The sequence below is a fragment of the Carcharodon carcharias genome, chromosome 8 (genome assembly GCF_017639515.1).
Source record: "Carcharodon carcharias isolate sCarCar2 chromosome 8, sCarCar2.pri, whole genome shotgun sequence".
NCBI lineage: Eukaryota > Metazoa > Chordata > Chondrichthyes > Lamniformes > Lamnidae > Carcharodon > Carcharodon carcharias.
Window position 1 is genome coordinate 143,691,921 of NC_054474.1, and position 14,795 is coordinate 143,706,715.

General features: G+C 43.4%; 1 protein-coding gene across 1 annotated transcript in view; it reads right to left on the reverse strand.

Moving 5' to 3' along the window:
* The window catches only part of vav2 (vav 2 guanine nucleotide exchange factor), a 204,361-nt gene that overhangs the window by 23,189 nt on the left and 166,377 nt on the right, over nucleotides 1-14,795 (reverse strand). The window contains exons 16-17 of the mRNA XM_041194013.1: nucleotides 8,628-8,729; nucleotides 7,620-7,708 (exon numbers count right to left, since the gene is read on the reverse strand). Of these exons, the coding sequence (XP_041049947.1) occupies nucleotides 7,620-7,708; nucleotides 8,628-8,729 (191 nt within the window). The remainder of the gene's footprint in view (nucleotides 1-7,619; nucleotides 7,709-8,627; nucleotides 8,730-14,795) is intronic.

Consider the following 14,795-nt stretch of genomic DNA (forward strand, 5'->3'; position numbering starts at 1 on the left):
GGTGAGATGCCTTCTTGAACTGCTGCAGTCCATGTGGTGTAGGTACACCCACCATGCTGTTAGGGAGGGAGTTCCTGGATTTTGACCCAATGACAGTGAAGGAATGGCCGATATATTTTCAAGTCAGGATGGTGAGTGGATTGGAGGGGAACCTCCAGGCAGTGGTGTCCCCATCTATCTGCTGCCCTTGTCCTTCTAGATGGTAGTGGTCGTGGGTTTGGAAGGTGCTGCCTAAGGACCTTGGTGAGTTGCTGTAGTGCATCTTGTAGATGGTACAAGTTACTGCTACTGTGCGTCGGTGGTGGAGGGAGTGAATGTTTGTGGTGCCAATCAAGCGGGCTGCTTTGTCCTGGTTGGTGTCAAGTTTCTTGAGTGTTGTTGGAGCTGCACTCATCCTGGCAAGTGGGGAGTGTTCCACCACAATTCTGATTAGTGCCTTGTAGATGGTGGATAGCATTTGGGGAGTCAGAAGGTGAGTTGCTCTCTGCAGAATTCCCAGCCTTTGACCTGCTCTTGTAGCCACAGTATATGGCTGGTCCAGTCCAGTTCTGGTCAATGGTAACCCCAAGATGTTGATAGTGGGGGATTCAATGATGGTAATGCCATGGGGAGATGGTTAGATTCACTCTTGTTGGAGATGGTCATTGTCTGGCACTTGTGTGGTCTGAATGTTACTTGCCACTTGCCAGCCCAAGCCTGTATATTGTCCAGGTCTTGCTGCATCTGGACATGGACTGCTTCAGTATCTGAGGAGTCATGAATGGTGAACATAGTGCTATCATCAGCGAATATCCCCATTTCTGACCTTATAATAGAAGGGAGGTCATTGATGAAGCAGCTGAAGGTGGTTGGGCCTAGGACATTACCCTGAGGAACTCCTGCAGTGATGTCCTGGGAGCTGAGATGACTGACATCCAACAACCAGGTATGTTAGGAATGATTGCAACCAGCAAAGAGTTTTCCCCCTGATTCCCATAGACTCCAGTTTTGCTAGGGCTCCTTGATGCCACACTTGATCAAATGCGGCCTTGGTATCAAGGGTAGTCACTCTTATCTCACCTCAGGAGTTCAGCTCTTTTGTCCATGTTTGAACCAAGGCTGTAATGAAGTGAGGAGCTGAGTGGGCCTGGTGGAACCCAAACTGGGTGTCAGTGAACAGGTTATTGCTGACTACATGCTGATTGATAGCACTGTTGATGGACCCCTTCCATCACTTTACTGATGATGGAGAGTAGATTGATGTGGTGGTAACTGGCAGGGTTGAATTTCTCCTGCTTTTTGTGGACAGGACACACCTGGGTAATTTTCCACATAGCTGGGTAGATGCCTGTGTTGTAGTTGTGCTGGAACAGCTTGGCTAGGGGCATGGCAAACTCTGAAGCAAAACTTTTCTTCAGTACTATTGCTGGAATATTGTCAGGGCGCATAGCCTTTGCAGTATCCAGTGCCCTCAGCTGTTTCTTGATATCACATGGAGTGAATTGAATTAGCTGAAGACTGGCATCTGTGATGCTGGGGACGTTCGGAGAAGGCCGAGATGGGTCATCCATTCAGCACTTCTGGCTGAAGATTGTTGCAAATGCTTCAGACTTGTCTTTTACACTGATGTGCTGGGCTCCCCCATCATTGAGGATGGGAATATTTGTGCAGCCCCCTCCTGCAGTGAATTGTTTAATTATCCGCCACCATTCATGACTGGATGTGGCAGGACTGCAGAGCTTAGATCTGATCCGTTGGCTGTGGAATCGCTTAGCTCTATCATTTGCTGCTTATGCTGTTTGGCGTGTAATTAGTCCTGTGTTGTAGCTTCACCAGGTTGACATCTCATTTTTAGGTATGTCTGGTGCTGTTCCTGGCATGCCCTCCTGCACTCTTCATTGAACCAGGGTTGATCCCCTGGCTTGATGGTAATGGTAGAGTTGGGGATATGCCGGGCCATGAGGTTACAGATTGTGTTTAAGTACAATTCTGTTACTGCTGATGGTCCACAGCACCTCATGGATGCCCAGTCTTGAGTTGCTAGATCTGTCTGAATTCAATCCCATTTAGCATGGAGGTAGTGCCACACAACACGATGGAGGGTATCCTCAATGTGAAGACAGGACTTTGTCTCCACAAGAACTGTGCAGTGGTCATTCCTACCGGGTGCATCTGCGGTAGGCAGGTTTGTCAGGTCAAGGTCAAGTATGTGTTTTTCCCTCTTTTTGCTTCCCTCACCATCTCCCGCTGATCCAGTCTAGCAGCTATGTCATTTAGGACTCAGCCAGCTCGGTCAACAGTGGTGTTGCTGAGCCACTCTTCGTGATGCACTTTGAAGTCCCCCACCCAGAGTATATTCTGTGCCCTTGCCACCCTCAATGCTTCCTCCAGGTGGTGTTCAACATGGAGGGGCACTGATTCATCAGCTGAGGGAGGGCGGTACATGATAATCAGCAGGAGGCTTCTTTGCCCATGTCTGACCTGATGCCATGGGACTTCATGTGGTCTGCAGTCGATGTTGAGGACTCCCAGGACAACTCCCTCCCGACTGTATACCACTGTGCCGCCACCTCTGCTGGGTCTGTCCTGCTGGTGGGACAGGACATACCCAGGGATGGTGATGGTGGTGTCTGGGACATTATCTGTAAGGTATGATTACGTGAGGATGACTATGTTAGGGCAATGCTTGGCTAGTCTGTGAGATAGCTCTCCCAATAAAGACACAAGTCCCCAGATGTTAGTTAGGAGGACTTTGCAGGGTCACCAGAGCTGGGTTTGCCATTGTCATTTTCAGTGCCTGAGACGATGCCGGGTGGTCCGTCCGGTTTCATTCCTTTTTCCTGACTTTGTAGCGGTTTGTTACAACTGAGTGGCTTGCTTGGCCATTTCAGAGAGCATTTAAGAGTCAATCACATTGTTGTGGGTCTGGATCACACGTAGGCTAGACCAGGGAAGGACAACAGATTTCCTTCCTTAAAGGACATCAGTGAATCAGATAGTTTTTTTTTATGCCAAACAACAATGGTTTCATGGTCACTATTAACCGGACCAGCTTTCTTTTAATTCCAGATTTACTAACTGAATTTAAATTCCACCAACTGTCATAGTGGGATTTGAACCCATGTCCCCAGAGCATTCACCTGTGAAATGAAGTAATGGAGTTGGAAGTGAATAATGAGAGTTATGCACCAGAAGGTGAAACCTTTGACACATAGAAAGAAAGGATAATAACAGATTGTGGGTGCATAAAATACAAAGATGATAGAAGATTTTTTGTAAGGGACGCAGTAGCAAAAAGATGGACAGAATATATAAGTGAATTGTAAGGTGATCCAAATCGAGGATGTCCTCAAGATTTAGAGGCAAATGATGGACCAAATATTATGATGTCAGAGGTAAAGAATGCTTTGAAATTTATGAGTACAGATAAAGCTCCAGGCATTGATGAAACAACAACAGAGCATCCAAAAACCCTCGAAGAAACAGAATTAGAAGTTATACCAGAAATTTGTGCTCAAATATATACCAAAGGATACATTGCAAAAGACTTGAGATATTCATTATTCATTAAGTTACTCAAGCAACCTAAAACAATGGAGTGCAATCAGTTTAGAACTATAATCTTAAAGAGTCATTTCATTAAAGTGATCTGGAAAATCATAACAGAAATAAATAAATAATAACACATTTGAAGCAGAAATTCATGAAACACAGTCTGGATTTAGACCTGGAATAGGAACAAGAGAGGGAATTTTTAACATAAGAACAATCTTCGATAAATATCTCCAATTGAACAAGAACATTTATGTCAGCCTCAGAGGCAATGAAAAAGCTTTCAATTGTGTTTATCATGAAAAGCTAATAGATGTATTGTTAAAATGTGACATTGACAGTACAGATGTGAGATTTATCCAGAGCCAATACTGGGACCAAACAACGAATATCAGGCTGGGAGATGGATAATCGGACATGTTTCAGGTGAAGAGAGGAATACAACACGGCTGTGTACTACCGCCAGAATTATTCAAATCCATACACAGAACAAATGTTCAGAGAATTTTTTGCACTTCCAGGGGTAAACATTGGAGGCAGAAACATAAACTTGTGGTATGCTGATGACACAGCGCGACTTACAGAATCAGAAGAGGCCCCACAAAACATCATAGATCAAGTAAAATCTAGAAATTTAGAAAATGGATTGAGTATGAACACCATGATGAAAACAATGGTAGCTAGAAGGAATACATTAGAAGAAAGTTGAGTGAAGATTGAAGTGGACGGAATCACACTGGAGCAAGTGGATCAATTTGTCTATTTAGGACAAATGATAACAGAAGATGGTAGATGTGATGCTAAAGTCAGAAGAAGGATAGAGAGAGCCGTGTTACCCTCCATGTTACCCCTGCCAATCTGACTGGACAAATCAGATTGGCAGGGGTAACACAGAAGGGGAATTTGTAGAGTGCATCAGAGGTTGTTTCTTAGAGCAATATGTTACAGAACCTACCCAGGAACAGGCTATTTTAGATCTTGTAATGTGTAATGAGGTAGGATTAATGAGAGATATCATAGTTAAGAATCCCCTGGGGAGGGGTTAGCGATCACAACATGGTAGAATTTCAAATTCAGTTTGAGGGCGAGCAACTCGGGTCTCAAACCAGTGTCCTCAACTTAAATAAGGGCAATTAAAGAGGTATGAAGAGAGAGCTGTCTAAAGGGAAGGTCAGTTCATGAGCAGTGGCAGACATTTAAGCAGATATTTCATAATGCTCAGCAAAAATTTATCCCAGTCAAAAAGGACTCAATGAGAAGGATGAACCACCCATGGTGAACAAAGGTAGTCAAGGAGAGTATCCAATCAAAAACTGAGGCATACAAAGTGGCAAAATCTAATGATAGGCCAGAGGATTGGGAATTTTTTTTAGGAACCAGCAGCAGATGACTAAAAAGCTAATAAAGAGGGAGAAAATTGAATATGAAAGTAAATTGGCAAGAAATATAAAATCAAGTGCTTCTACGGGTATGTAAAAGGTAGAGAGTGGCTAAAGTGAGCGTGGGACCCTTGGAGGATGCGACTGGAGAATTGATAACAGGGAACACGGAAAGGGCAGATAATTTAAACCAATATTTTGCATCGGTCTTCATGGTAGAGGACACTATAAACATCCCAAAGATATCAGATAAGCAAGGAGCTAATGGGAGGTACGATCTTGTAACGCTCTCAATGACGAGGGACAAAGCATTTGACAAACTAGTGGGACTAAAGGCAGACAAGTCGCCAGGACCTGATCCAAGGGTTTTAAAGGAAGAAGCTGCAGTGATAGTGGAGGCATCGGTCGAACTATTCCAGAATTCAATGGATTCTGGGAGGGTCCCAGCGGATTGGAAATCCACTAACGTGACACCCCAGTTCAAGAAAGGAGGGAGACAAAAAGCCGGAACCTATAGGCCAGTCTGCCTAACATCTGTTGTTGGGAAAATGCTAGAGTCCATTATTAAGGAAGAAATAGCAGGACATTTAGAAAAGCTTTATGCAATCAAACAGAGTCAACATGGTTTTGTGAAAACGAGATCAAATTTGACAAATTTGCTAGAGTTCTTTGAGGATATGACAAGCAGAGTTGATAAAGGGGAACCTGTGGGTGTAGTGTATTTGGATTTCCAGAAGACATTTGATAAGGTGCCACATAAAAAGTTATTACACAAGATAGGAGCTCACGGTATTGGTGGCAATGTATTAGCATGGATTGAGGATTGGTTAACATACAGAAGACAGAGAGTCGGGATTAATGGGTCTTTTTTAGGTTGGAAAGACGTAACAGGAGGTTATCAATGGACTGGTCAGGTGGACAGAGCAGTGGCAAATGGATGTCAACCCGGAAAAGTGTGAGGCAATGCATTTGGAGAGGGCAAGAGATTACACTATGAATGGCAGGACCCTGGAAAGTACTGAAGGTCAGAGGGAAGTTGGTGTGCACATCCACAGATCCCTGAAGGTAGCAGGGTAAGTAGATAAGGTGGTTAAGAAGGCATATGGGATACTTGCCTTTCTTAGCCAAGGCACAGAATACAATTGCAGGGAGGTTATACTGGAACTGTATAAAATGCTGGTGATGCCACACTGGAGTACTGCGTGCAGTTCTGGTCACCACATTATAGGAAGGATGCGTTTACACTGGAGAGAGTACAGAGGAGATTCACCAGGATGCTGCCTGGGCTGGAAGGTCTGAGCTATGAGGGAAGATTGAATAGGCTGGGGTTGTTTTCCTTGGAGCAATGAAGGTTGAAGGGGACCTGATAGAGGTGTATAAGATTATGAGGGGCATAGATAGGGTGGATAGGATGGCACTTTTTCTATTAGTAGAGGGGTCAATCACCAGGGAGCATAGATTTAAAGTAAGAGGTAGAAGGCGAAGAGAGGAGGTGAGGAGAATTTTTTTCACCCAAAAGGTGTTGAGAGTCAGGAGCTTACTGCCTGAAAGGCTGGTTGAGTCAGAAACTCTTGTAACATTTCAGTATTTAGATATTCAGTTGCGTTGTCATAGCCTCCAAGGCTATGGACCAAGTGTTGGAAAATGGGATTAGTGTAGTCAGATCTTTGTTGACCAGCGTGGGCACAATGGGCCGAATGGCCTCCTTCTACACTGTAAACATCTATGAATCTATGAATAACTAGTGGAGTGCCACAAGGATCAGTCTTAGGGCCTCAATTATCTACTATTTATATTAGTGACTTGCAGGAGGGGGCAAAGTGTAATATGTATCCAAATTTGCTGACAATACAAAAACAGGTGGGAAGGCATGTTGTGATGAGGACGTAAGGAATCTGCAAGGGGATATAGATAGGTTGAGTGAGTGGGCAAAAACTTGGCAGATGGAATTTAATGTAGGAAAGTGTGAGGTCACGCACATTTGCAGGAAGAATCAAAAGACAGACTATTCTTTAAATGGAGAGATACTCCAGAAAAGTGCAGCATAGAGGGATCTGGGTGTTCCTGTGCATGAAATACAAAAAGTTAGCATGCAGGGGCAGCAAGTAATTAAGAAGGCAAATGGAATTTTGGCTTGTATTGCTAGGGGGGTTGGAGTTTAAAAATAGGGAAGCCTCGTTACAACTGTACAGGGTGTTGGTGAGGCCGCAACTAGAGTACTGTGCACAGTTTTTGTCCCCGTACTGTGCCTGTTCTGGGAGTGTTTGATGGGGGCAATGTAGAGGGAGCTTTGCTCTGCATCTAACCCTGTGCTATACCAGTACTGGGAGTGTTTGATGGGGACAGTGTAGAGGAAGCTTTACTTTGTATCTAACCCCATGTTGTACCTGTTCTGGAAGTGTTTGATGGGGACAGTGTAGAGGGAGCTTTACTCTGTATCTAACCCCATGTTGTACCTTTCCTGGGAGTGTTTGAAACTCAGTGTCTCATCTCAAAGAAGACATAATCCCCTCTAGATATTTGAAGAAGTCTTCATATTTAACTCATTCCTGTGTGGGTGAAACAGTATCTGCCAATTGTTTTAAACCCAGTGAGCTCTCTCTCTGGATGAGGGAACTGTGATCAGAATTAAATTGATGTGTACAAGTAATTCACATTTCACATCAACTTAACTGTTCTAAATAAAAGTGTAGGCTGTGGATTACATACTTATCTTGCATTGTGCTGCTGTCTCCAGACATTCTTTGTGGGCTCCAGCACCACAGTTAGAACAAGTGTAGCCCTGGTAAAAGATCCCTCTGTGGGAAAGGTTAAATAAAAAGGTTAACATTCGGCCAGAAACACAAACAGAAAAAGCTGCAGGTCTATCAGAAATGGAGAGGGAATGCTGATTTGTGCATAATTGTTACAAACTGAGTGTTGTTTTGGTTGGGGAGCATGTTGTGAGTTTCTTGGGGTGGTGTAGTGGGGAGGGTGTGTGGTGGTATGGGGACTGAGAGTCTCCAGGGAGAGCGGGGTCAGACTGCGAGTTTCCTTGGGGAGAGGGGTCAGACTGAGCGTTTCCTCATGGGGGGTGCGATCAGATTATGAGTTTCCTCATGGGAAGGATCAGACTGAGTTTCCTTGGAGCAGGGGGGTCAGACTGAGTTTCGTCGGGGGGAGGTCAGACTGTGAGCTTCCTTGGAGCAGGGAGGTCAGAATGTGAGTTTCCTTGAGGGCGGGGGTCAGACTGAGAGTTTCCTCGCAGGGGGGGTCAGATTGTGAGTTTCCTTGCAGTGGGGGGGTCAGACTGTGAGTTTCCTCGGGGGAGGGAGGGTGGTCAGCCTATGAGTTTCCTCAGAGCAGGGGGGTCAGAATGTGAGTTTCCTCGCGGGGGGGTGTCAGACTGTGAATTTCCTCAGGGCGGGGGGGGGGTTCAGACTGTGAATTTCCTCAGGGCGGGGGTGGGGGGGGGGGTTCAGACTGTGAGTTTCCTCAGAGCAGGGGGGGTCAGACTGTGAGTTTCCCCATGAGGTGGGGGTCAAGCTGTTTCCTTGGGCTGGGGGGGTGGTGTGGGGATCAGACTGTGAGTTTCCTCGGGCGGGGGTGATTAGACTGAGAGTTTCTTCAGGGCAAGGGGGTCAGACTGTGAGTTTCCTTAGGAGTGGGGGGGGAGATGTCAGATTGTGAGTGTGAGTTTCCTCAGAGCAGGGAGACGGACAGAGTTTCTGCTGTTACCTCAGCAACATTCCACATGCTTTGCAGTTGGTGAATTTGTCAAAAGTGGTCATTTGAAAGTTGTGGCAATTTGCTGTTGCTTTCTCAGGTTTAATGTTAGACCTGAAAAAGAAAAGAGTTTAACTGAGAAAAGTATCAACGGCAGCTTCGCTCCTTAAATATATAATTGAAATTGTTTATTTAGCTCAAACCCTCACCCCCCACTGCACTAAGAGCTTGGTTTATGGCACCCGTACTCATTGGAGAGGAGAGAACACCCTCACAGACGCATCAACCTAGTGCCAGCTGTCCAGGAGCACCCAGGGGTGCCAGGAGCCTAGGGGTGAACTGAGTCACAACTCATCCTGCAAAGCACCGGACTGAAGCCCAGGAGAATGGGGTTGAATGACAACATGTTGGTTACCTTGGAGGAGGAGGCCATTCAGCCCCTCTACCCCATTACACTGGAGAATGAGGAGGCCATTCAACCCCTCTACTTCCTTACAGGAACAGGAGATGATCATTCAGCCCTTTAAGTCTTTTCTACCATTCAATTAGGTTAGATTTGATCTGTATCTTAACTTCATCTACCTTTCTTGATTCTGCAACCTTACCCAACACAAATCTTAACAATCTTGGTTCTGAAACGTTTAATTGACCCACTATCAATTTTTAATTGATTAACAGCTTTTTGGTGGAGAGAGTTCCAGATTTCCACTCTCCTTTGTGTGACAAAGTGCTTCCTGACATCACCCCTGGCAGCCTGGCTCTATTTTTAAGGGTCTGTCCCTTTGTTCTAGACTCTGCCCACCCACATTCCACAACCCCCCTGCCATAGCTCCCCCCACAACCACCAAAGGAAATAGTTTCCCTATTTCTATCCTATCAAATCCTTTAAACAGCTCAGTTACATTACCTTATAATTTGCCATACTCCAACGTATCTAAACCTTGTTTATGCAACTAGAATTTGGAGAGGGGTTGGGTAAATCCAGTTGTTGGAACAAATATCATAGGTAGGAATATAGACGAGATCCTGCTGAGAGCATCAGAAATTACAAACTACATTAAAACGCAGGGTCCCGACCTAAAAATTTCTGGGTTATTTTCTGAGCCATGTGCAAACTGACAGGGACAGATCAGAAGAATTAACACAAGGCAAAAGGGCTGGTGTGGGGAAGAGGGGTTCCTTTTCATTGGACACTGGCACTGGTTCTGGGGACAGAAATGAGTTGAATCGATAGGGTGGGCTCCACCTGAACCGGGGTGACACCCGTATCCCAGCACAAAGCGCAAATAGGGAAGTGCCAAAGGCTTTGATCTAGGAAGAGGTGGGGAAGGATCTACAAGAAACCTAAGCATCCCAAATATAAACAGAACAGAAATAGAGAGCATGGAGCTGACAAAACTAAGGGAGGACATAAATAGCCAGGGAATAAAGAGTTATAGAACAGGAGTGTACAAAGATGGTTAAAAATAAATTAAGAGGAACTGCTATTAAAATCCATTCAAACAGCAATGTACACAGTGTCTATAATAAAACAGAGGACTAGAAGAGAATAATACTTTTCAAAGGACCAGACATAGTCAGGATTACCAAGACATGGCTACAGAAAAATCACGGCGAGGAATTAAATATTGCAGGGTATGACGTCTAATAAAAAGAGTGGGATAAGGGCAGCTAGAGCAGCTGTACTTATTCAGGATAACAGAATGGCAGCAGAGAGAAAGGACAAGCTAACAACAAATACCCATTTAGGTAGAGACCAAAGATAATAAAAGATCAATCACATTAATAGGTGTAGTTTTGATAAGCAAGGGGGTGAATGGTTATAGGGAGTAGGGAGAAAGTTACAATCAGATCATCCATAATCTTATTGAGTGGTGGAGCAGGCTCGAGGGGCTGAGTGGTCTATTCCTGCTCCTAATTTGTATGTATGCATGTCTACAGATCATCTAATAGTGGTAGGGTGGTAAAGGAAGAAATATGCAGATAAATTAGGGAATTGGGTAAAAAAACATAAAAGAATAATCATGGGGAATTTCAACTACCTTGATATTAATTGGCTAGAAGAGGTAGATAAAGGGGATAAGGGAATGGAGTTCTTCCAATGTGTACAGGATCCTTTCTAACCCAGTATGTAAAAAGCCCAACAAGGGAAATTGCCCCTTTGGAACTAGTAATGGGGAATGAATCAGAGCAGATAAGAGAAGTAAAAGTAGGGGAATATCTGGGCAATGGTAACCATAATATAATCTGATTTAGGATAATAATTGAGAAGGAGATAAACATGACAACAACCGGGTTAATAGATTAGATTTGCAATTAATAGATTTCCAGAAGGCATTTCATAAAGTGCCACATCAAAGGTTATTGTGGAAAATAAAATCTCATGGTGTAGAGGTTAACATATTGGCATGGATAGAAGATTGGCTAGCTAACAGGAAGCAGAGAGTAGGCATAAATGGTTTTTTTTCAGGTTGGCACAATGTAACATGTGGTGTGCCACAGGGATCACTGCTGGGACCTCAACTGTTCACAATTCTTATAAATGACTTGGATGAAGGGATGGATGGGCTGGTTGCCAAATTTACTGATGACACAAAGATAGGTAAGAAAGTAAGTTGTGAAGAGGACATAGGGAGGCTACAAAAATATATAGATAGATTAAGTGAGTGGGCAAAGATCTGGAAAATAGAGTATAATGTGGGAAAATGTGAAATTGTCCATTTTGGCAGGAAGAATAAAAGAGAAGCATATTCTCTAAATGGTAAGAGATTGCAGAGCTCTGAGGTGCAGAGAGATCTGGGTGTCCTCGTGCATGAATCTCAAAAAGTTAGTATGCAGGTACAGGAAGTAATTAGGAAGCTAAAAGAACGCTATCATTTATTGCAAGGGGAATTGAATACAAAAGTAGGGAGGTTATGCTTTAGTTGTCCAGGCCACATTTGGAGTACTGGGTACAGTACTGGTTACTTATGTAAAGATGTAAATACGTTGGAAACAGTTCAGAGAAGGTTTGCCAGACTGGAATGGGTGAGTTGTCTTATGAGGAAAGGTTGGACAGGTTAGGCTTGTATCTGCTGGAGTTTAGAAGAGTAGAAGGCAACTTGATTGAAACATATAAGATCCTGAGGGGTCTTGACAGGGTGGATGTGGAGAGGATGTTTCCTCTTGTGGGAGAATCTAGAGCTAGGGGTCATGGTTTAAAAATAAGGTGTCACCCATTGAAAAAAGAGATGAGACGAAATTATTTCACTCAGGGCGGTGAGTCTTTGGAAATCTCTCTTCCTGAAAAAGTGGTGAAATCAGAGTCTTTGAATATTTTTAAGGCAGAGGTGGATATTCTTGGTAAGCAAAGGGGTGATAGGCTATCGGGGAGGCAGATTTCAGGTTACTATCAGATCAGCCATGATCTCATTAAATGGCAGAGCAGGCTCGAGGGGCTAAATGGCCTCCTCCTGCTCCTTGTTTGTATGGAGAAAAGCTGATTTTGGGGAGCTGAGAATAGAAAATGGGAAAATAAAATGGACAACAATATTGGCAAACAATGATGCAGAAGAGCCGCAGGAAGTATTTAAAAATGTGATCAACAGAGTGCAGGGAAAATATATTCCACTGAAAGGAAAGAACAAAACAAACACTAGTGGGACTCTATGGATGAATAAAGACAGAAGGCAAAAATTGATAAGAAAAAGAGATTTACACTAATTTTATTTTTACTCATTCATGGGATGTGAGTGTCACTAGCTAGGCCAGCATCTATTGCCCAACCATAACTGCCCTTGAGAAGGTGGTGGTGAGCTGCCTTCTTGAACCGCTGCAGTCCATGTGGTGTTGGTACACCCACAGTGCTGTTAGGGAGGGAGTTCCAGGATTTTGACCCAGTGACAGTGAAGGAATGGCGATATATCTCCAAGTCAGGACGGTGAGTGGCTTGGAGGGAAACTTCTAGGTGGTGGTGTTCCCATGTATCGGCTGCCCTTGTCCTTCTAGGTGGTAGAGGTTGTGGATTTGGAAGGTGCTGTCGAAGGAGCCTTGATGAGTTCCTGCAGTGCATCTTGTAGATGGTACACACTGCTGCTACTGTGCATCGGTAGTGGAGGGAGTGAGTGTTTGTGGATGGGGTGCCAATCAAGTTTTGTCCTGGATGGTGTCAAGCTTCTTGAGTGTTATTGGAGCTGCCACCCATCCAGGCAAATGGAGCATATTCCATCACACTCCTGACTTGTACCTTGTAGGCTTTGGGGAGTCAGGAGGTGAGTCACTCGCTGCAGGGAACATAAAACATAATTACATGGGCAACAGGGGAGAGCATAGCGAGGGAGAATGTGAAGACATTAAGAGAGGAGTCAAAAACAATGAGGATATCAAAGAGGAACTATGAAATGATATTATTCTACAGGTACATAGAATAATGGAAAGCTGGGATGAAAACAGGGTGGCTAATGGACATGAAGGATAAAAGCACAGAGTGAGAGCAAAATGGCAGAAATATTAAATATTTACTTCATTTCAGTATTTACCAGGCACATGGATCAGATGGACATGACACCAGAAGATGAGATTAGAAATTATACAACTGCATTTAAAATAAAAAAAGGAGAAATATTAAATAAACTAATTAAATTGAAAGATAAACCCCCTGATCTGGATGGATTGCATCTTCACATTTTAAAATAATCTGGAGAAGAGACAGCAGAAGAACTATTATACATATTTAATAATTCATTAGGAACAGATATTACATCAGAGGACTGGTGGTAAATAATGTAATTCCGATATCTGAGAAGGGCGATAGAACATGTCCAGGGAACTATAGATCAGTCAGCTTAACATCAGTGGTAGGCAAAACAATGGAATCCTTACTCCAGGAGAGAATAGGAAACTATCTAGAAATGAAAGATTTAATAGTGAATAGTCCGCATGGATTTCAAAAGGGAAAGTCTAGTTTCACCAAGCATGCTGAATTCTTCAAAAAGGTAAGAGAGAGAGTAGAGGAGGATCATGTAGTAGATGTGATGGATCTAGATTTCCAAATGGTCTATGATAAAGTGCCACAAAATAAACTAATGAACACGGTTGGAGCATGTGGGTTCAAGGGACAAGTAGCAGAGGTGGATTGTTTGTTAGATGCAAGACAGAAAACAGAGAGTCGGAGTAAAGGGTAGTTATTCCAGAAGATGGGAAGTGTGATCCCACAAGGATCAGTTCTGGGACCACTGTTGTTTACAACCTTAGACCTTGGGAATAAAAGCACAATTTCTAAATTTGCTGATGACCTCAAATTGGGGGAAATAGTGAATAACAAGGATTATGACAAATTAATAAACTTGTAGAATGGGCTTATAATTGGCAACTTAATTTCAACATTGATAAATACGACGTATCACATTGGGTAAGAATAACAACAAGCTATTACTCAGAAAATGAGTCTAAATGAGTAAGAGGAGCAGAGGGCTCTGGGGGAATAAATACATAAATCACTAAAAATAGTAATGCAGGTTTTTTTAAAATAAGACCATAAAAAAGCAAATCAAGCACGAGGCTTCATTTCCAGAGGATTGGAATTGGAAAGTAGAGATATATGCTAGAAGCAGAAGGGGATAGAAGGAATATAGAAGGCTATGCTGATAGAGTGAGATGAGGAAGGATGAGAGGAGACGCGAGTGGAGCATAAGCACTGGCCCAGAATGAATGCCTATTACTGGGTTGTATATTCTCTGTAACTCTGTGTAAACTATCCTCATAATTTAATCCTTTTAACCCCGGTATCATTCTGGTGAATCTATGCTGTAGCCTCTTCAAGGACAATACTTCCTCTTCCTGAGGTGTTGTGCCCGGAACTGACACAGTTACTCCAGATGGGGTCTAAACAAAGTTTTGTATTGCTGTAACATCACTTTTACCCCTTCATATTACAGCTGCTTTGAGATAAAGAGCAACATGTCATTAATCTTTTGAATTTTTTTTTACCAGTCCAGCAGCTTTAAGTGATTGTTTACTTGGACCCTAAATTTCTCTGCTCCCCTCACTTTAGGAAATATTGTGCTCTGATCAATCTCTCTTAGGTCCAGATTGAATCATCTCACACTGAATCCATCTGCCAGTTTTTCCACTCACTAAATCGATCATTGTCCACACATGTTTCAGGAGAGGGGAACATATTCTAGTTACAATGAATAATGA